Raw genomic sequence first — 22,875 nt, forward strand, 5'->3', positions numbered from 1 at the left:
AGGTCCAGATCCAGGTCCAGCACCTGAATAAATCAGAGAAGAGAGCTGGCTACGCAGCTTGGATGCTCATGTGCTCAAAGGATGCAGCAGGGACTACACCGCATCGACCCACCAGCAGGAGACGAGCAGCAAGTACAATACAAGAAGTAATCAGGACTGTGCCCGAGACACAGCAAAGAGTTTAAAGTCTGGATTTACCTCAATCAGACTGTCGGTGTTCAGCTGGGAGGCAGGATAAGGCTGCAGACAGAAACCCTGCAGGACTGGAGAGATGAACCACACTAGGGGGGGATGAGACAGATCAGGTAGATACGAAGGGGCAAGGCCACGAGGAACAACATATGAAGCTGAAGGAGAAATGAATCACGGGAAACTGGGTGGCAAACAAACCAGGATCATGATTTTAAAACAGGAAACCTCTACCTGCTAGTTTAGGTCTCAAACAGTCTAAACACTAACTAACAGTAATGAGAGGAAGCAGGGGTCACTCCTCCAACACGGTCACACCATGTACTCATTAAGTTTGCATTTAAACACAAACACAAACATGTTTTCGTCCAAATATAGAAACCTTTTTATTTCACAGATCTCAGCAAAAATATCATACAATTCCAGTTTCATTGTACACTTTGTTAAATATCTAAATACACTTTTACAGCTGCAAGGTCAGTAGAAAAAAATATTGGATCATTTTTATGAGATAGAAAATGTACACCTTCCTACACAGCAAAATCCACACACAGGTTCACAATATTGTGTGACCGGTCGATGCTGGCTGTTGACAATAAAAACCTTTGCCCTTATAAAATGAGATTTCTTTACGCTGCTCAGTCGATTTTACAACGAACATAATTTCATGGGAAAACAAAGTCACCACTTCAAAAAACATTTTTGATATCACAAAGAAATGCAACACATTCACAATGATCATTACTCAATTCACTGTGGAGAAGGTGTTTGTACGATGCACTTCATGACACTGTTACAGTAAATAGACAAGAGGGTGTTAATACGTCCTGACAGTGGAAAAGACGCTGGGACAGAGCAAACGTAAACCACTGACCCCAGTCACAGTTTGATGGAATAAAAACGCGCCTCACATGTGCGAAGGAAAGGAACAGTTTACTCCCATCAGCTCATCCCGAGGCCAAAAGTAAACAAGAGACTTAAACGATGCTACTGACGACGTTTCCTTAGAAGACTGATTTTCTGTAATGGTGCAGAGGTTTTATAAACACTTTGACATCATCTCCTCTGCTCCACATCCCATAGTCAGTCCACTATCATCATCATCATCATCATCATCATCATCATCATCATCATCATCATCATCTGCTCTGGCTTTAAATGGAGGTGCTGTTGTTTTAAAAAATAAACAAATGCTGACTGAGCCAGAGCTGCACCGTCAGTAGCTTCTGTTTGCATAAATCTGCATGAATTAATGTTTTCGTCTCCACGCAAGAAACACACACAGCTACATTAATTAAAGTCACTAACATGTTAGCGACCGTGGCGACTAAAAGGCTCGATCCAGCTGCAGACATCTGTGATGATCTTGCTAATTTAAGATTAATCGAATCATCTTTCAGCATCTGGGTTTACTCCTGATAAGTCTGACTCAGATGCAGGAGGGATGCGCTGATGGTTACAGCTCTCAAAACAAAAACTACCATGGCAATATTTTTTTATATTTGTCTCATTTCAGCCCCGTATATCTACTCTTCAAGAGTCCTTCACAATAAAGTCACACAACCCAGATCACAAACAGGAGTTCATTCCAAAACACCGTTAGCATGAATATGTGACGAAGAGAAGCAGAGATGTAGGAAGAGGAACTGGAGTCGGGTGTTAAAAGGTCAGATGTGCGTTCACTTTGCTCTCGTCTGCTTCTGTGGTGGAAACTAAAGCGGCGACTGGTCCGAGGCAGAAATTTCTCTCAACGATGTGAAAGGTGTACAAGTTGTTGGGGAGTGTATCTTGAAAAATGTCACACAGAGAATCTGAACTAAATGTAAAACACTCTGCTCTGTGCTGAGTGCAGGGTCAGGATTGTGTTGCAGACTAAGACCATAGTGGACACATGGAGCCATGATTGTGACGATTTTCAAACAGAAACAACAGAAAAGAGGTGAGACTGTAAATATTATACTGACAGACCAGATGCACGAGCTGACAAACTTCTATAAAACACAGAGAAAACTTTTCTGAGTCCAGGAAACAGACTTTTGCCAACAGGGCTCAGCTGTCTGTCATAAATCCTGATCAACTTGTGGAGACTGTACCAGCCATAACCTACTAAGATTTAGTGGTGGAGCATTTTCCAGTGGAATTAATTTTTTCTGTTAGCAAATCCATCATTTTAAACAGATGGATGTTCGGCCACGTCTGATAAGATCAGTTCACTTATCACTTTCCATTTTCACTGCCTGAAATTGAATTTGGAGTCTTAAGGTTAAATTATAAATTGACTGTGTCGAGTCGTCCTTCTAGTCAAAATGGAATAAAATATAAATCACAGCTGTTTGCCAACTCTGCTCTTCATACAGGGACTTAATCTATGCAAACAGTTTTGGTTTATGATGCATTTATATGATAGTTTGGCTGCAGGGATGTTTAAACTGATAAGGATAAAACCTAATGTCCTGACTTCAGACCAAATATCTGTTGTAGTAGTGCGAGTGCATGCACACACAAATGTACTCACTCTAAACTTTACACACTATTTCTGTGGAGCTTCTCAGTCGACCAGGTGAAGTTACCTATAGGTTCAGTCATGGAAGCCGGACTTCTAGTAGTCCAACCTCTAGATTTACACATTATTGTGTCCAAAGCTGTGTTTGGCAGCTAAAACTAACTAGACCAAGGTGTATTAGAGAGTCTGACTTTGTGTTTTGTTTGGCATCTGACTCTTAAAATCCACCAGAGCGCCTGGTGTGACCACGGAAATCAGGCTGTACATTGTTCTCCTTCACAAAATGGGACTAGAGAATGGGAGCGGGCGACAGAGCACACCATCAGATCGAACACAAGTTCAAAATGAATCACAGGATCAATTTCATTAAGAAATGAAAGAAAAACAACGAGTATTTAGAAAGGTGGTAAACAATAACAGTTTCCTTTCCCAGAAAAAGACTTTGGGTTGAACAGGTGGAAAAAAGGCAGAAAAAACACGGTGGAGAAAGTTCTTCAGCTCTATTCACAGCCAGACTGTGTTTCTTTGTCACAGTCAGTGGTGCCTTTAATGTCCTGCACCAGAGTCCAGGTCAATATTGTTCACTGCACTTCTCTGGGCAATCTAGACCACACAAACACACACATACATACGTACACACACACACACACACACACACACACACACCAACATGTAGTCCTCTCCCAACAAGGCACTAAGATTTCTTTCAAGTTTATCATTACACAAGTGCTTTATGCATTTCAAGCCCCCACATTCGTCTCTATCCCAGAGCTGCCTCGGTGAGCCTGTCCACAGTAATTCCCCCATTTGTCTCTCGTCCCGCTCACACCGCACACTGAAGTGATGTGTCAGCTCGGCGACCGGCCGATAAGGTGGCTCTGCTGTGAATCACCTGGCCTGCCAGTCACACAAGCAGTCATCCAGCCAGGCGGTCATGCCCGCCGTTTCAAACAGTGACGTGACCCTGAGCTCGGCCGGCCGTGACGAGGTCGATCCAGCAACTTACTGGGGAGCAGCTCCCGCGTCCGCCATCGCTACCATAGCAACACCTCAACCCAAAGGCAGCAGGAGTTGGCCTGCACTGACCCTGGTGTTAGCGCTCACCTCTGAGGAATAAAGACACAGTGACGCACAAGCCGTTGAAAAATCCAGCAAGGAAACGAGAAATGCAGGAAAAAGGGCATATTGAAAAGGTTGCTGTATTTTTCCATCACCTCCATCTGCTAAATTCACAGAGAGGAGCAAACAAACCAGGAGAAACTGGGAGCCAAGACACCAGGGAGGGGAAAATGAGGGAGGGAATGGAGGGTGGATGAGGATTGTAAAGGAAAATCAATTCAGCAGTTGATTTTCAGAGTGGTTCTCTCTGGCTTCACCCAAGTGTCAGGATGACTTTGGCTCAGTAGGAGTCCCCCCCCCCCCTCCTCAGCCCTCAGGGAGGTTGTCAGAGCAAGACAGACATAAGGGGATTTGAGACGGAAAATGGAGGAGGTGGGCTAAGGTGCAGTCAAGCAGGCAGATAGAGACAGACGGGAAGGCAGAGGCAGACCAATAGAGACGGGAGGGGGAAGAGATGGAGACCGAGGATAAAGGCCAACAGAAGAGGAGAAACAGAACAGTCAGGGATAAAAAAAGAAAATCAACAGAAAAAGGTGGAGAAATTTTTTAAAAAAAGAGGGAAAATAGAGACAGGAACGTCAGATAACTAATCACCTGTCAAACCAGGAAATAGACAGAGCCACCGCCACAGCACTGCAGTGACAGAACAAACACGTCTCACACACAAAGTTGCTTTTAAACACAAACACATCAGTCAGAGCTCAACTCAGTCCTTCCCCTGACAGATGTGTTTAACCACCTTCCCCAACAGTATCCCATCATGCCTCACTGCGTGCACCCAGAAAAAAAGCGGCTGTCACCTCGACGCCAGGTGAACAGGAAACAGAGTAAAACCCCATTTCACAGGAGCAGCAGGTCCACGTCTGAGCGCATCATGAGTCTTTGCTCTCAGGTGCCTCAGTCAGTGCCCCGGTTGAAGTGCTCCAGCACGGTGGCGTTGGTTCTCTCGAAGAGCCACCGCTGGCTGGGAGAGGAGGGGTCACACGTGTTCATGAAGATGCGCCGCTCGCTCGGGTTGCTGTCGACGCAGCTGTTACTGACGGGATGGAACAGACTCTTATCCTGGAGGGCGAAGAAACAGAATTTCCATTTTAAAAAACTTCCCATGGAAATGACCCCACTGCTGCTTCCTGTGCTGGTGCAGTGATCTGTGATTTAATTCCTGTCACATTACTTGAGTTTCAGCTAAAACTGCATAAATATTCTCTGATCCCTTTTGGTCTTGTACGTTTTTGACTTGTGAACAGCAAAGCTGGTTTGTGACACTGCATCAAATCCTAGAAACATAAGAAAATACAAATGGAGCGGCCTGTATGGCGTGTTTTTCAAATAAACGGGCTTAAATGCATAACAGCAGCATAATGAGCTCCTATAAATATCACTGAGCTTCGGGGTAGGTTCTGTTTAAAGGTGCAAATGATTAAGCAGCCTTGAAGCCATTTATTTTAAAGCAATTATGTTTGCAGCTTTGCTGTTCTGTAAAAGAGACACTCAGAGATAATGTGCCTACACTTTGGGCTTTGACACTTGTGTCCTCTTTCCTTTGCCGTACCTTCCTGTAGCGCCACAGCTGGTTGCCCTTCATGCCGTGGCAGTCGTACAGGGTGACGGGGCTGTTGTGGGAGATGGCGTCAAAGCAAACCTTTTTCGTGTGCATGGGGTCGCCCACCCGGACGTCCTCTCTCCAGCCAAATGTGAACACCTGCAGGGAAGATACCTCCAGTGTAACATCACATTTGCTTCTAACTTAATGATAAAAACGTGTGTTTTCTTCAGCAAAGGGCGACGAGATGAGAGTCAGGGACAAAGTGCACTAACCTGTTTCATTTAAACAGAACATGCAGCAGCTTTAGTCTTTAAATCTGATCATTAATCATGTGTCTTTCACTCTAGGAACAGTGGTAGTAGAGGAAAAATCTTAAGGCAGAAGAAAAAGGTTTTATCTAACGCTGCAGTCAGAACGTTGCACATGAACTTCATCTCGTTTCTTCGCTGGAGACTCTGGTTCTGACCCGAACACAGTTTTAGTGCTGGGACATAATTAAAGCTTTTATCCAAGGTTCCTCTGAATTGTTGAGAAGTAGAGTTGTGGCCTTTACACTTGTCATATTGCCTATTTAAAATCAAATCAATCCAAGTGTGTGTGTGTGTGTGAGTGTGTGTGTGTGTGTGTGTGTGTGGCCTCTGTGGATATTAATGCATTTCATTTCTCAAACTGAATAACCAACAGGTGTTCTTTAAGATTCGTGCAGCCTGCTGATTATCTTCCAGGCAAACCAAGGTTAGTTATTCTCTGACACAGATGACATTTGTGCTGCACAGCTGAAAACATCAGAGCCGGCAGATTATACATGTTTTTACTGACCGCAGGAATATGAAACAAGGCCAAACATGCAGGAACAGATTTTTATAGGAGCAGTGAACACATCATCAGCGTTCAGGGACGAAGGAGAAGCATCCACACCTCCTCACTTAGTTGTAGGTTAAATGGACTGACGGATTGTTCACTCAAAAACCCCATAATGACAATGTGGAAACATGTTTCTAGGCTGTCGAACACTGTTCGGCCTGAATGATGAAGAGCTGCTGAGATGCTCGTCCTTCCAGCAGCTTCTCAGACTTCTGAAGCTCAGCTCCTGGGACGGCTCAGAGCTTTAGAAATAGTTTTATACCCTGGTCCTGACTCCATCGTGCAGGAGTGTCACAGGTAAATGTTTGAATCAATCTGTAAATTAGAGATTTGAGTTTTTGATTTTTAATTTAAAAATGTCTAATGTCATCATGTGTTACTGAGTGTAGGCTGATGGCCGGACGTGAAGTCCAGTCCGGTTTTTCCTGTTTGTTCTGAGACAAGTATCAGGCTCTGCAGCTGCTCCCTGAGTTTTCCTGTCTGCTGTTTGATGCTGAGCAGGTGATGCACCCTAGATCTTTTTCAATTTGTCAATTTGACAATAGACAACATATTTATAACACCAGCAGCATTCAGCCACATTATCAAGGTTCATCTTAAAGCCAAGAGGGACAGGAACTGCTAAAAGTCCTATTTAGCAGACTCCCCCCAGTCCTGAGGAGGATCGAGAGCTTAAAAAACAAACAAACAACAACTAAAAATGCTACTGAAGTGTAAATACTTCTGGCATCCTGATGGTGAGAGTCTGCGCAGTGTGTTCATCTGCCTCCATTAACAGAACCAGCCCTGAGTTATTAGGCCAAACGTGGATTAAAGTGTGTTTACCTTTAGTACTATCTGACCCCCCCGAAGCTGAACTTCTTAATGGTGACTGCTGTTTATTGTTTGTCACTATTCACGTCTGTTCATCTGAAGACTGCAGCTAAAATTACCACGATGAACAGAGAAGTCTGGACTGACACATGCATCTTCTAGCAGCTTATAAAAAAACAAGATGCGTTTGAGAAGATGTGATTGAGGAGCCGCAGGTGCTGCTTTCAGTAAAACCTGGTTTTTGCATAAAGTTTGACAGAGCTTGTCACTGCATTAAATTAACGGGGCCATATCTCTGTGCATTTACATTTGCCATGAATAAAAAAAGCTCTCACATTTATGCAGTTGTTAAAAGCGGCGCTAGTTCCTGATCTCTCTGGCTTCTGACAATAAAAAACAACTTGACGTCCAAGTAGCCGTCGCTTCGTCGGCTCACAATAGACTTTCTGCTCCTCTTGTACCAAATCAAAAAGCCCTGACAGCAACAGCTGCCACAGGCCCTCCTGTGATTTGCAGCAAATCCATTTCTCACTGGCGCTGAATACAGACCGCAACTGTGACACAGATTAAACCACAATGCATCTTCAGATTAAAGCAATTAAACTGTCAGAGCTCGGAGGTGCAGTATCTCAACTGTGGAAACAAAAGGGGACATTCAATCCATTAAGATTGTATTATGAGCTGGGTTTAACAATGCTCAGTGTGAGAACAAACAGACTCCTTAAGAACAATGCAAAGATAATGAAGCTGTGTGGTGCATGTGTGTGTTGTTGTTTATGTATCTGACTAAGTTCGTTTGACATTAATGTGTGTTTAGCAAAAGAAATACAGTTAGTGAGGAGACAATCTCTCAACGGTGCCGAAACCTCACGAGGAAAACAACCGAGAACCACCAGAACCCGATCCACCACTGGGTAAACAAGTGAACCTGCAGAGTGGAAATAAATACAGGAAGCCCAACAAACATGTAAATTCATGTTGACCATGTGTAGATGTTGCTGCTCACCTGTCCATGGCTCCAGCTCACCTCGCCCCGTCCCTTCACACAGGTCTCCAGTCGGATGGGGCTCCCCGACATGAAGTGTTTGCTCTCCATACACATGTTGCTGCCAGCGTTACGAACCTGCACACACAAACACACACAAACGGCTTAAAATACAACGACATCATGATTTCACACTGTCCAGTTCCCTCCCTGGGAACACACAGACTAAAGTCCAGACTAAAGTCCTGCCTCTGACTTTGAGAAGTGCAGCACAGATCAGCTGAGTTCCTGCTGCTCAGATGTCTAAGGTGCAGATCCAACAAATATAACGTTGAGACAATTCTCTCTATTCTCATCTTGAATTAGCTTTTCAGACATTTAACACATCTGAGGTACAAGAGCCGACCCTCACCTCTCCCCACGCGGCAGCGGGCGGCTCCACAGGCGGGTAGTGTTTGGGCAGGTCCCAGGCCACTTCGCTCATGAACCACTTGAAGCTTTTGCAGTTGAGCCGGTTCCTCAGCTCCTTCTGCGCCGTCATGTCTCCTGCTGACAGGTGGCGGTACTCAGGCCGGCGCTGGTAGACGTACTCGGCGTATTCATCCATCCACACCTCCGCTACACGTTTAAGGTTCTGAAATCAGAGCGAAACCTTCTGCTTATATTCCACGTTTTAGGCAAACAACAACATGACAACCGGTAATTTTCAGAGGACAACAGAGAAAACTACAACCAGTGTTTAGGGGCGGAGACATCAGAGCCACAGACGGCATTCTGCTGACTCTGCATTATTTATGTAGCACAAACAAAAATCAGGAACAGTCACTTTCATTTATACGGCCCAATAACAGAAACCACAAAGGGGCTTTGTAGAGGATATAGAGGCCTATTTTCCTAGACTGGACTAAAATGATTTCCAGTTTACTCACTGTGTTTGAAAGCCTCATCAGGAATTAGTTTTGACTGTGGCATCATCAAAATAATCCTGCACTGACAGGTCCATTCAGTCTGTACATAAGAAGCAGGTGATGGTTTGTGAACACTGCCTGTGTCTGAACAGACACACGGGAAGAATCCAGTTTCTATTTATTTATATCCGTATTTGTCAGGGACAAACAGGTTTAACGACAAACTAATCTCAGTCCAGATCCTCTACACCTGGTAAAATGTCAACACAATTTGTGAAGAGGTTTTTGAGATGCCAGAACATTTAAATTCAATATGAAAATGTTATTTTCAGTGAGAGCGATTTACTGACGGGGCCTGAATTCTTCCCCTGTCAGACCACAGAATCCAGCTTTCTGTTCCTGGACATCGTGCGTTCACTGAAACACAGACCGAGCCGTCATCTGACTTCTCTGCCGTCCCCGATGTCTCGACGAGACGTGATAAATTGATCAAAACTGCTCAGTAGAAAGGCGACCATCATCATACGGGAGCTGTCATGGTGCCCCAGGAGGCGAGCGACGACGAAACAGAAGCAACTTGTTTCTTGTCATGAAAGCAGATACAACAATCAACTCAATTATCTGCTAATTTCCAGGGTCGCTCTGTAGAAGAGGGAAATGTTTTTGTGTTTGGCCTTATGAAGATGATCTCTGATGACAGATCAACCCTCACAAAACACTAAACGGACTGAGAACTGCATTAGCCTGAATGAACCCAGTACAAACTCAAACAGAGCTGTGTTTGATGTTGACGTGGAGTTTCTTCAGAAAGCATTTCCCCCCGTCACTACAGTATTTGTGCTCAGGCCTGAGAACACGGTGCTGATGTAAACATCACGTAGTGGAAAGCTTTAAAGCTGAAGAGCTAAGATGTGTAAAACTCCTGCACATGTATATTAGTGGATATTCAAACACTGTATTGTGTCTGTATTCAGACCCTTTGACCCTGGTGTGATGCTTTCTGCTGCTGCTGCTGCTGCTGCTGAGTCTTTACTGAGAGAAACACTGACAGTAATGACGATAAAAGCCTGGAGCATAAAGGGAAGAATTATGAAGCTGCTTGTCTTTTTATTTCACCATTTCATTTTAAGACCGAGTCGCCCGCAGGTCTGGTGTTAAGCCTTAGAAAAAAAAGATCACTACTTCAGGGAAATAACGCGGCAAAGAACTTGGCGGGTAAACGACAGATTGTTTTATCTTACAGACACACAGATGAGACATGTTTCTGTGAATGCACCTATTTTAAAAAGTGTAATTTGCCTGTTAGTTTGGACGACACAATAAAATACACTGTTATGTCCTGTTATGCTCACTGGGATGTTTTCTTGCATTTTTGCTATTTTTTTTTTTAGCAGGAACAAGTGGAAGAAAATGGACTGTGACACTTATTCAGTGTGTTTACAGGCCACCAAATTATAGATTAATGGGTCTGAATACATGCAAGAGGTATGATCCGTATGCATTCATTATGCTGTGCAAATGGTTATGAAAGAAAGAAAAAAAAACACATGAGTGGAGGGAACCGAAAATGAACAGACAGCTTCATCAACAGTTTCTTCAAGCTCAGACAACTGCAAACATGAACAATTTACACCTGAACAATGAGAATCCACTCGGCTCAAGTCATTCAGGTGTAGAGGCTTAAAAAAAAAACACAGACCCTGCCAGGCGCATGTCTGGGAATACAGATGGCAGCAGCCTTGGAGGTACGGATGGTGAAATGAATGAGAATAGTGGTGCAGCAAGCCTCCCAGGGAAGAATAACTACAAATCCTCCAGCCTTTGGAGGTACAGGTGTAGTGGAAAAAACCCTCCAGCACGCACGCACACACACAGACACAGACACACACACACGCACGCACAGACCTACACACACACACACACACACACACGCACGCACACACACACACACACACACACACACACGCACGCACACACACACACACACACACACACACACACACACACACACACACACGCACGCACAGACACACACACACACACACGCACGCACAGACACACACACACACACACACACACACACACACACACACACACACACACACACACACACACACACACACACACACACACAGACACACACACACACACACACACAGACTCCTTGTACCATAGCTTATTGCCTGCAGCTAAACCCAAGCTCTGTGTTCTCCAGGGGAAGCAGATTTCAGTGGTTGTATCTACCTTCATGTTGACTGGACTCGGGGGAAGGATAAACCGAGGCACATTCACACACACAGGGAAGTCAGAGGATGTGTCTGGAGGGCTTTTGTTCTCGGTACCCGCCTGCTCATGTGGTGTTTTTTTTTTTTTGGTAAAATAATTAAGACACCTTTAAATGCAAACACCCGCATCTTTCAAACTCTGCACCAACAGGAAGCTTTGAGTTAAAATTAGTTACCTCCAGGTCCAGGCAGGGGCCGTGTTACAACAGCAATTAGTATCTGAAGTCAACCCACAGTACCACAATGTAAACGACGCGTCTGTAGTGCACGGCAGATACACCTCAATTCATCTTCACCATTTTGCAGTGTGATATTATTTCTATTTCCGCAGCCACTAAAATATTTCTATCATTTATGGTGAATGTATTTTGTGTGTTAGGTCTTTGGCTGAGACTCTTCGCTCGTTGTGAAGTTTTGTTTGAGCTCTCTTCCTCCCTGCTTCTCTCAAAACTCTGGGATCTCAGCGCTGCTGTTGGAGCAAGTTGCTATAAAAGATTCATTTAGAAAGTTGCTTGGAACCGTGAGCTTTCTGCCTCGGGCTCGTAATCCTTTGTCTGCTTGCACACATTGTCTCCTTCCCTCCCACAGATACTCACCTGCTGTTTCTCCCTCGCTTTCTGTCTCACACACACACAAACACCTACACACCTACACTATGTTGTTATTGCATTGTGGTTATAAATTGTGATGTAATCTAAATAAAAACGCACTAACAATTAGATAACTATACTTTTCCTGTGTTCTGATCATTGCTGGTCATCTAAAAGTCGTGGAAAATCAGCACCGACCGACTCGAAGCCTGAGTGCACTCATTATCTCACTGCTGTGCCCAGAGGACGTGACAGAAAATGCAGCGTGATCCAGCACTAAAGCTGCAAAGGCCTGGATCCACCAATCAAACCAACTTCTGCTGCAAAACCTGCACCTAGACTGGATAAAATGATCGTTGCTCAGGTAAATCTCAGTGCTGTTTACATGTGAAAAGCATTTTCATGTCCTGACCCTTACTGTCCACACGAACAGACAAATAAATAACATGAAAATAGCTAAATATTCCCAAACTGTGGACCCAAACTCTTTTCTGATGCATTTCTGCCGTTTTTTATTCTGTTTTGAGCGTCAGGCCTGTTGCTGTTGTTTTCAGCTGCTGCTCTTTTAAAGTTATTCCCAAACATAAACCATTTTCCAACAGTTTTCTGTGTCTGCACCTTTGTGAAAACAGATTGAAATGACGGCTCTTCACACTTCAGACCAGCTCTGACGACACATGCAGCTCTGAGGATTCTGTTTTGTGTTTCTGTATATTTAACAGTCAGAACTGTCACTGAGATCAGCCTGCCCTCTGTGGCCCTTTGTGATAATTGAACAAATGAATATCAAACACACACAAATGAAGCAAATCTGCTGCAGAAAAAAGTCTGATTGTGTATTTGATGGTTTTTAAACGAGAGAGAGGTACAGTGAGTATTTCAGAGCTGGTAAAGCTGCTGCCTGTTTGATATCAGCAGTGAGTGCAGCCTTGGTGACGGGCTAATGGTCACACAGACAAGACAAAAACACAGGCCGAGACTTTTAATTACATATTCCTCTGAGCCAAACAAAGCCCAGTGTCAGGCTGAGTCATGAATAATGAATCGTACTCGGCTACAGGACACATCATTTCTCCGAACACTTCTCATCCTGTGTCGTAGCGTTAAAACTCACGCGGCTTGAAGAGGCTTCAGATTATTGTTGGAAAACTGTGAGATGCGGTTTGTGGATCCTTGTGTGGCTTCGTCACTGCCTTGTCCACTGCTAAATGAATTTAAATCAGGGTTTAAAGGGTCAGTTCACCCAAATTACAAACAAAAAAAGTCTTAATTTCTTACATCTCGAGGTTTGAAACACCCAGATTCATTGTTCACATTAGAGACTCCAGGTGTTTAGAAAAAAACCCTGTGTCAACAAACATTTCAGCATCAGAAATCCCCAAACTATGAATAAAACGAACACTATCAGCATGATTTGACACCAGGAGAGCTACATTTCTGAAATAGTTCCACAGCAAACAAACCTCGACACAAAGATTGACTTATCATAGGAGACTCACCCTGGCCAGGCTGACCCCACCAGGAACTTTGTAGGGGACGTACTTCCGATAGATGTGTCCTACCCTGGAGCAAGGGATGTCCTCCATCCGACCACCGCACATCCAAACCTACAGAGACCGAGAAGAAAGTGACTCAGCAGTGATAAAGATGATATTAGAGGGCGTTTGAATAAGTGAATATCAGAGAGAAAACAAACACAAAGAAAGACAAAGCGTGGGAAGACGAGAAGAAAGCAGAGCAACGGAGCACAGACATGATCAGGATCTAAAGAACAGGAAAGATTCAAGAGGTGGGAGGCTGAACTCAACAGAGACACATCAGGCTTTGTTTACTCTGTACAGGGTTGGAGAGCATGTTTACTGGCTCGGGAATCTTAGGAGGCAACGATAAATGTAATGAGGAAGGAACAACTGAGGAAAAACAGAACAGGAACGAGACCTTAGAACAACAGAACTGTACAGTAACGATCGATGAGACCAGCAGGTTAAAAATGAGCAAATATGAATCCTGGAGGCACAGCTCAAAGGAAAACTACTCAAAAGTATGTTTGTAGATTCAGAGGCCAGAGACAACAAAGAGAACAAGACGAGTCAATCATGCTTAAGCTAAGACTGAAACTGGATTTGTTCTGCTGCTTAGAGAGACAGCAGAGCCACCTTTCAAGTCTGCAGCAGCAGAGGGTTGGAAATTTGAATTTTTCAGATTTTAAACGACCTGAAGGTTCATCTCAAAAGTCTGAGGTCAGAAGGTCGCAGAGTTAAAAAGGCTGTGAGTTTCTTTCTGGACTACAGATGAGTTCACACAGCAGCATTTTCCCTGTTGAACAGGTCATTTTAATGCACAAAGCTGTAAACGTGTAAACGTGACGTGCGGCTGAGATTGTTTGTAAAAAAAAAAAAACAGCTTGTTTTTGGTTTCACACACTGAAAATCTACTTGTTTAACAGTCACTGTTCTCATTATTGATTAATTAGTTTTTTCAATTAATCATTTCAAACGTAAAACGTAAAGAGAAACAGAGAATTAAAGACTGGACTCTATAGATTTTACGTTGGAAGCTTATTATTATAAACTGATTGTAAAAACTGTTGTTGAATGTCGTGATAACCAACTAATCAATCAATCAATCAATCAATCAATCAATCAATCAATCAGCAGAAGCTATTTGATGTCAGAGAAACAAAGAGGAACCAACGGCAGCTTGAAACAGAGACATATGTAAAAAACCTGCAGCTGAAAATAGTAAAAGCAAATATTAGAAACAAATGAGCAGCGTCTCGTCTTGCTGTCTTGATGAGACATCATCAGCTTGATCCCTTTTTCTTCATCTGTGCGTTCGCTCATTCAAACACATCGAAACATAAACTGCGATGCAGGAGACCATGACTCTACTCTGTGATCCCGGTCCTGCTGGGTTATTCATGCTTTCTTTGACCTGTCCTGCCCCCTCACAGCACACCGTCCTCCATATGCTCACAGACCTCGCAGTCTGCTCCTCCTCCTGTCGTGTCCAGAATCTCTCAGCTTCAGTTTAGAAAACTTATTTGAAACATCATTTTTCATGTCTCCCCCATTCTGGCTTCCAGGGATTCGGCAGGTCGGAGTTCACCTTCTACCTCAAAGACGAGTAATGGACAAGGACTCGGGGCCACGTGTGAGCTCAGCACATCAAAATGAAAGAAAATATACTGCTGGTGCGCAGTATTTTTGTTCTGTCCTCTGTGTTTTCCATTGAGTTTGTTGATATTCTGCATCATGCGTCTTCCTGATTCTCCAGAGTGGACATCAGCTGGCTGTTATTTCAATTCAATTACCCCCTGTCAAATCTGTTGCACCACTTCAGTGTGGACAAACAGAACCAGGGGAAAAAACAGATTGAATCCACCTTCTCCACATCTCGCCGTGGGGAAGGTCTGACCCGCTGTGCCGATTCCTTCCATCCTCTTCATCCCTGCACTGAAACACTTGAGCTTAATAACAGGGGCGTCTCGCTGCAGCAGGGATCAAGAGCTCGAGTTCTGCGGCAGTCAGATTAAATTGAAAGTCTTATCACTCACCTTTAACACACGACCTCCACAAGCTGCTCGCCTCAAAAACATGAACACTACAACCACAACACCATGGCCAGGGTTGATTTTTCTATCTCCTTCAACAAGTAATGACTTTTTTAATGTAGTGCTTTTCAATACCGGTGGCCCCATCAACATTACTTCACCACAAACATGTAATAATCTGATTATTCCAGGCAGTAAGTTCTGAAACATCATAAAAAGGCAGCATGTGGGTCCTACATGCGGTGAGGAGACACAGAGCATCTTCTTCATACGCTGCAGGGATAAATTACCTGGAAGAAAACGATATTTTTGGCCTTTGCACGCCTAAAGGCTCCTGAGCTATTTCTGAGTGGTGCAGTGTTTTTATGAGCATGACTTGATGAAAGCAGACGAGGGCACATATGTATTCACGCAGTGAACACCATCACACTATACCACAGCTATGGGTGTTAGCACGTTGATGAACATATCGCTGCTGCAACAAAGACGGGGAAGAAGACTGGAACTGTCGTGAGATCAAATATCTTCTCCCTGTGAGTTTAGATCCTGTCTGACCTGACTCCAAACTGAAGCTGCTGATGTTGCTGAAGATGTTGACGTGATCCATGTGGCTGCACTGAGCCTTTTCTTTTGTTTGCTGTCATATTAAAGATTCACCTTTGCTTGTTGTTGACAAGCTGTTGTTTGTGGCTGTTGACAGGCTGGTCAACACGTCTGTGGTGCGTCCTGCACCATCAGCACCAGGATTCATCGGTGAGAGGACGCTGTGATTGGCTGTATCTGCAGTGCAGGTCTTCCACTTTCTCCTTTTTGAATGACCAATACAGACTACTGCCCCCTGCTGGTAAGGAGAGGTATTTCCCCTCATCAGCTGCAGAGCGTACGAGCTGGTTTACTTTATAAAAGTAAAAGTAAAACCATTTATATTATAATTTTTATATTAATTTAAAAGAACAAAACAGTTTTTCTTACATGTCACTCAAAGTGAAAACATGTAAATCAAAAACTTTCCTACTCTGAAGCCAATATTCACTGAATTGCTGTTATTCAGTACAATTTACTGTGTTAAACAGGAGACGCATTAATATAAAGCAGCACAGGACAGTAAAACAATTTCAACAGTGAATTTGATTTGGGCATTTAATCTTTATAAACAACTAAACCACTGGACTGAAAATTTCAGCCTATGAGTGAATCGCAGTAGAACCACACTGCAGCATATGTCCAATCAAATCAAACTACCCAGCATCGGCCTTTGTGCTTAATTGAGTGAAACGACAAAAGTCCTTACTCATTCAAAGCAGAATTGAATTATTGTGAGGAGCCAGAGCTCACTGACAGAGGCAGCAGGGTGGAGGGCGAGACTGGGTTTTCACGTACGGGCCAGTTATTCCAACAACAGACACAAACATAATCGACTGTGGGATTGTGAGTATGATTAATGAGGAGAGGCTTTGACGCAACAGAGTAAGTCTGGTTCTATGAAACTATATAACTTATTCCCTCGGGATAAACAAATAAAACGTCATATTAAAAGCTAATTAAAGTAAACGTACAGTAGCTTGTTCTCTAAATGCATCTCAGCTCAAAGTCAGTAACTGGACATTAAAAGTTCTGGAAGAAGCCGGGTCAGAGATTATGTTCATAAAGTGTCAAAACTGGGGTATTTTGTGTGTGTTTACCTTGAAGGAGATCTCGTACTGCTCCCCTCCCCAGATCTCCAGACCCGTGTCGTATCCTCCCAGCTCCCAAAACCACTTCCTGTCCACAGCAAACAGCCCGCCTGCCATCACTGGGGACCTGTGAAAGATCCACACACAGTCAGACACCAAATAAGAAATGCAGCGTTTCAGTAAAGCAAACACAAACACACGATAACACAAACTGTTCTCTGGTGACATTTGCCTTAAGACCTAGACCACTCTCTAAATCAGATATTAATGCTTACACTGAGCGTATTGTCTTATTAAACATGGCTGTGATACTGGCAATAATCACTTTATTGTTTCTAATGAATTTTAATAAATTCTTCTTATTCGACACTTTGGCTCCAAATGTAGGAAATGAACATATTAGGTGTGATGAATGATGCACTGATGTGGTAATGCTTTCATTGGATTTCAGTGGAAATCTCCGTGCAAACCCAAATTAAAATCGATGCATCACATGGCACCCATCGTGTTCTTGGGGGCTTCAGCGCTCAGATTAGTGCCCTGCTGGTTAGTGCTCTGCTAGAACTTAAGAGTTGCATATCTCTAGTGGTGAAAACTCTTTTTGACCCCAGAGGATTAAATCACAAGACTCTGTTGTTAGACCCGAGCTCCTTTCCTCCCCAGGCCTGTGCATCTGTCTGTTTTTTCTTTTTATATGCCTGCACGTGTTTAGCAACCTGGTGACACTGCACAGTACAAAACCAATTAACCCACTGATCCACTGTGAATTCTGACTGTATGACAAGCTCTGCAGTGCCACACAGCATAATGGTCCTCAGCTCAGAGTGCAGTCAGAGCTCCTCCCTGGAGTGCAAGCCGAATCAAATGTACTGAACAGCTTCTCACCAGGACAACAGTGTCGACTGGTAGAAACCAGAAGGAGCGGTAGGGGAGAGAGAAAGATTTTTTTTGTGCATTTTGTGTATTCGACTATGACATAACACAAGCCAGATGAAATCTCAGTGGCTGAGCATCCTGCTTTATCCTCACTCTGACCTTACGCACAGAAAAACAAAGACTGTGGAAGGAAAATAGTTTCAATAGTGGTGACAGACGAGTGTTGCAGAACATATAAATTAAAACACACTGACTGTACCGTGCAATAAACACACACCAAACAATTTGAGGTGTTCAAGTTCACAGAGCTAATAAAATGTTTTTCTGTGCACATTAACGTTCAGAAACACGTCTTTTGTTGCATTTACTACATTTACAGATTGATAACAATGATCTGCATCTTTATGTTGGGTTGAAATGTTGAAATGACACATATAAGAGCTGGAAACTCAGAATTTCTCAGCTCTTTTATGTGTAACATGAATTTGTCAGCGTTTTTTCTCAGCCAGGTGGATAAAGAGACTCATAGTTATCAGGGCTGCTTGTTTTGCCCTCAAATTTTTTAAAGCCATTGTATTTTCTAAACTATATTACAACTAAGAAAAGACTTTATATAAATGTTTTCAAATCGCAGATGCAGAGTGTTGTTCACACTTTAAGCTGAGGCAGGCGAATTTATGAAAGTTCAAAATGTTTCTAATGTGACTAAAAAAAAAAACAACTTTCTGAATCCACTTCATTCAGGGAAAAGAGGTGTGAGGAAAGAAAGTGGAGACAGACAGAAGGAGCTGGAGTTCTGGGCATGTTATTCGATCAGTCCCAGTCTGGGTCTGGAATCATGGTTCTCGATAAATCAATGCACCGACGGCTGTTGATTGTGTAGGAGCTGACGCTCAAACATCCGTTTTTAACATCCTCAGTCTTTCTATGATCCACTTTAAAATCAATCTTTAAAGAAAACTCTACAGGGAAGTTCGTTAAGTGAGGAAGAATTAGCATGTCTCCGAATAATCACACATTAAACCGTGTGAAATCCACAAAGACAAAAGCTACGCTCAGCCGTCCGTCTCTGAGCCTCCCACTGCACTGTGGGAAAAAATGCGATTCAGGTTTCGCTAAACTGCTTTGACTGAGAGGAGACGGTGAAAACACAAATGTTGCCCCCCAACTCTTTAAATATGTTTTCCCACGCCGACTGGACTCGCCTGAGCGGGTAACGGCGTCTGCTGGAGGAAGACAGATGAAGATGACACAAAGCCTTCAGTGCAGCGAGCAGACTTTCATCAGGACACACAGGATCAACAACAGTGGCTGCAGGGGGACGGAGGGCTGCCAGATGTTGGACGGTGTGAGCACAGCACACACAAACACAACACAGCTGTACGGGACGATACACACCAGCTTCAGGACAGACAACACTGACATTAGATCAGTTACCCAAAGTTTCCATTACACTGATCAACAAAAACACAGTTTCCTCTAATGTTACATCTCGAACCATGATCTTTCCCACGATCTTAGATCCGAGGCCTGTTACTGATACTGATAATTTTTCAGCAAAAATTATCATTTTTGATTCAACGTGCGTCATGTCCTGGACGTTAATCACCGTCACGCCATCGACTCTGAGAGGAGAAGAGCAGCAGGAACTATCAAAGTGATGAGAGCTCAGAATTAACCTGACTTCACTCTAATCATTTTTCACACTTGTGTCTGAGTCAGAAGGAAAGATAAAGCCATTACAGCACAGAGATCTGACGCCTGACCTGATCACTAGGCTGTATCCTTCCGCCTGGGACGTAAAACAGAGTTGTATGCTGGGCCTATATTGCTGGGAGAGGTGAATCCTCAAGCACCAGGTCATGTGGTAATATAGCCACAGACCTGGACACAGGCGCCCACGGAGCCCAGTGGACAAATCCAGCACCACCTTACATTATCTCAACATCTACAGAAACATCTGCACAGATATTCATGGCACCATGTGTGTCCAGTGAAAACACTGCCACGATCTTTTGTTCAGACATTCATGTCCCCCTGAAGATGAAGGCCAACCTATTACACATGCCTGCTCACAGTGCTGCTCTTGTTTGCAGCCAGTTTCTGTTGTATTGACAGTGAACACACACACACACACACACACACACACACACACACACACGCTCTTTTTGATCACCTGTTCAAACACCTTGTGCTCAAAATCGACCCCAACAACAGTTTCTTAAAACCCTTATTCCTTCTTTCAAAGAGAAGCAGGGAGAGAACTGTGCAGCTGTGAATGTAATTATCTTCTCAGAAATTTTGATGTTGCATTTTATTATTTCGAAAATCATGTCGGAAATGTCGTGGTAAAGTGGATCTTCACAGACTCGCTGCAGATTTCTGCTTCCAGTGTGCAGCTCCACTGGATTAATACTCAACAGAAAACAAGCACAGAAATTTAACATCAGACAAATAAAACACTGGTGTAATTATTTATATGGCTGTTCCCTCAGACCTGCAGACTTTCAGGTTACAGTTTGCATTAGAAGCCATGAAGAACGTCTAGTTTTTCATTCAGCTATTCTTTAATAATAGAGTCTGATTTATATGAACAAATGCTGATTTTAGATGATTTTATTCTGATAAAGTTGAAGAACATCTGCTTGTGTTAACTTCTGCTGAGAGCACAGATCGTTTTCCAAATCCCCTCTGGTTTTCCTTAGTCACTGTTCTTTGTTAAGTGTCATTCTGCTTTAGAACAAAAAAATTCAATGGTCCATGAATATTCCAACTCACAATTTAGATTTAATTAGAAATGCTCAAGTTGATATTCTCCATTTCAGTCTATTGACCTTGAGAGAGTTAAGGCCTGAGCTCACAGCCAAATGAAACACTGATACCCGAAGGAGAGATGAGAATAAAAAGAAAAAGAAAGAGGTGATGGTGCTGACAAAAGAGACGCTGCTGACAGAGGCATGAGAACAGGGATAAAGTCATACTCCCACACACACACACACGCACGCACACACACGCACACACACGCACACACACGCACACACACGCACACACACACACACACACACACACACACACACACCTTCGAGATGGATTTTGCCGTGTCTCCATGCCTCATTCTTCGCTGCGACAATGTCAATCAGAATGAAAATGAAAATCTTTGTGACTCAAATTGGATTTGCACTGATGAAGGTCATTTCATTGGGCAAGAAGAGCAGACTAATTCACCAAATGAGGATTGATTCTGATTGTTCTGCTGCTCAATTCTTCTTCTTTAGTCTCTTATCTTCCTGCACCATGGTCGCCCAGCATGATGATACTTACACTGTATTTCCCAGGACACCCAAATAGTCCTTGGCATCCAAATGTAGAGAGAGATTTTATTTTCCAGCTAATCCCTCGAGGTTTACAAATGGTGGGTCGGGGATCACGCTCAGAGTTATGTGGCCCCACAAACAGCAAAGTCAGTCTGGGTTCAGTTTATTTATTCTGGACTCTGCGAGGTGGAGGGTACCTGTCTGTGTGGATGAGTGTTAAAGTAGTGCTGCCTGGGGACCTCATGAAAAGTTCAGTTCCTCGATGTGAAGGTGTTTGGTCTAGTGACGACACAAGGCCCAAATGTGACGGACATTATTCTTTTTTCAGATTTAGCAGCTTAGCAGCTAAGTGTGTTTTTAAACGTGGAAGCAGGACGGTGTTGGCAAAGAGAACGTTCACTCATGGCACAATCCAGTTGTACAACTAACATCGAGCACGTCCAAATAACTGCACTCACTCAAATGGTTCACTGGGGTCGTCTTTCTGGAGTTCTTGAGGGATGGGGATCCGTTTGTAGTACATCTCCCAGTCAAAGGCCCCCCGCATGGCGTCCCCCGCCTGCGTCTCGTAGCCAAAGTTGTCGTGGTCGATCACGTCGATCATCGGACACACGATGGTCTTCCTGTTCTGGGCGATTCGGTCTGAGACACACAGACAGAGGCAGATGTGAGTTTTAGACTTTTCAGAAGACGAACTACAAACCCAAAGGGCTTTTTTCTGTTTGTGTGTGAAACATCCGTAGAAACGCTGAAGTGACCTGAGCTGCCCGACTGAAGGATTCGTCCAGTTTTCTAAAGCTGCTGTTTGTCACTCATGGATCCTATTGTACTATAGTGGAACTATTATGGTTTTCCAAAATAATTATGAAAAGGTTCCTGTGGCGTGGAAGAGGCTGAGCTCCTGCTGAGGAGTGTGTGTGTGGAGTGTGTGTGGAGTGTGTGTAGTGTGTGTGTGGAGTGTGTGTGTGTGGAGTGTGTGTGTGTGGAGTGTGTGTAGTGTGTGTGTGTAGTGTGTGTGTGTGGAGTGTGTGTGTGTGGAGTGTGTGTGTGTGGAGTGTGTGTAGTGTGTGTGTGTAGTGTGAGTGTGTGTAGTGTGTGTGTGGAGTGTGTGTGTGTGGAGTGTGTGTGGAGTGTGTGTAGTGTGTGTGTGGAGTGTGTGTGTGTGGAGTGTGTGTGTGTGGAGTGTGTGTAGTGTGTGTGTGTAGTGTGAGTGTGTGTAGTGTGTGTGTGGAGTGTGTGTGTGTGGAGTGTGTGTGGAGTGTGTGTAGTGTGTGTGTGGAGTGTGTGTAGTGTGTGTGTGTGGAGTGTGTGTAGTGTGTGTGTGTGGAGTGTGTGTGTGGAGTGTGTGTGTGTGGAGTGTGTGTAGTGTGTGTGTGTAGTGTGTGTGTGTGGAGTGTGTGTGTGTGGGGTGTGGGGTGTGTGTGTGTGGAGTGTGTGTGTTCCTCACCCAGCAGCGGAGGCAGCCAGTTGACGTTGGCCTCACAGTGGGAGTCCAGGAAGGTGATGACTTCTCCTGTAGCGGCGGCGGCTCCCAGCAGGCGGGTCCTGATCAGCCCCTCCCTCTTCTTTGTCCTGAGGATACGAACTTTTGGCAACCGCGTCATGTACTCCTCCAGGGCCACCTTTAGGTGCTCTGCAGAGAGAAGAGTTCAGAATA

At 43.9% G+C, this 22,875-nt stretch overlaps 1 protein-coding gene across 2 annotated transcripts in view; it reads right to left on the reverse strand.

Moving 5' to 3' along the window:
• Positions 1–548: 548 nt before the first annotated feature.
• Positions 549–22,875, reverse strand: part of LOC113142778 (polypeptide N-acetylgalactosaminyltransferase 10-like) — a 63,472-nt gene continuing 41,145 nt past the window's right edge. The window contains exons 5-12 of one of the 2 annotated variants that reach the window (XM_026328021.1): positions 22,666–22,851; positions 21,677–21,860; positions 17,038–17,155; positions 13,302–13,409; positions 8,432–8,653; positions 8,041–8,157; positions 5,364–5,513; positions 549–4,873 (exon numbers count right to left, since the gene is read on the reverse strand). In XM_026328021.1, the coding sequence (XP_026183806.1) occupies positions 4,709–4,873; positions 5,364–5,513; positions 8,041–8,157; positions 8,432–8,653; positions 13,302–13,409; positions 17,038–17,155; positions 21,677–21,860; positions 22,666–22,851 (1,250 nt within the window). In that variant the 3' untranslated portion in view covers positions 549–4,708. The other variant, XM_026328022.2, reaches the window with a different exon arrangement.

Source organism: Mastacembelus armatus, chromosome 14, assembly GCF_900324485.2.
Source record: "Mastacembelus armatus chromosome 14, fMasArm1.2, whole genome shotgun sequence".
Taxonomy (NCBI): domain Eukaryota; kingdom Metazoa; phylum Chordata; class Actinopteri; order Synbranchiformes; family Mastacembelidae; genus Mastacembelus; species Mastacembelus armatus.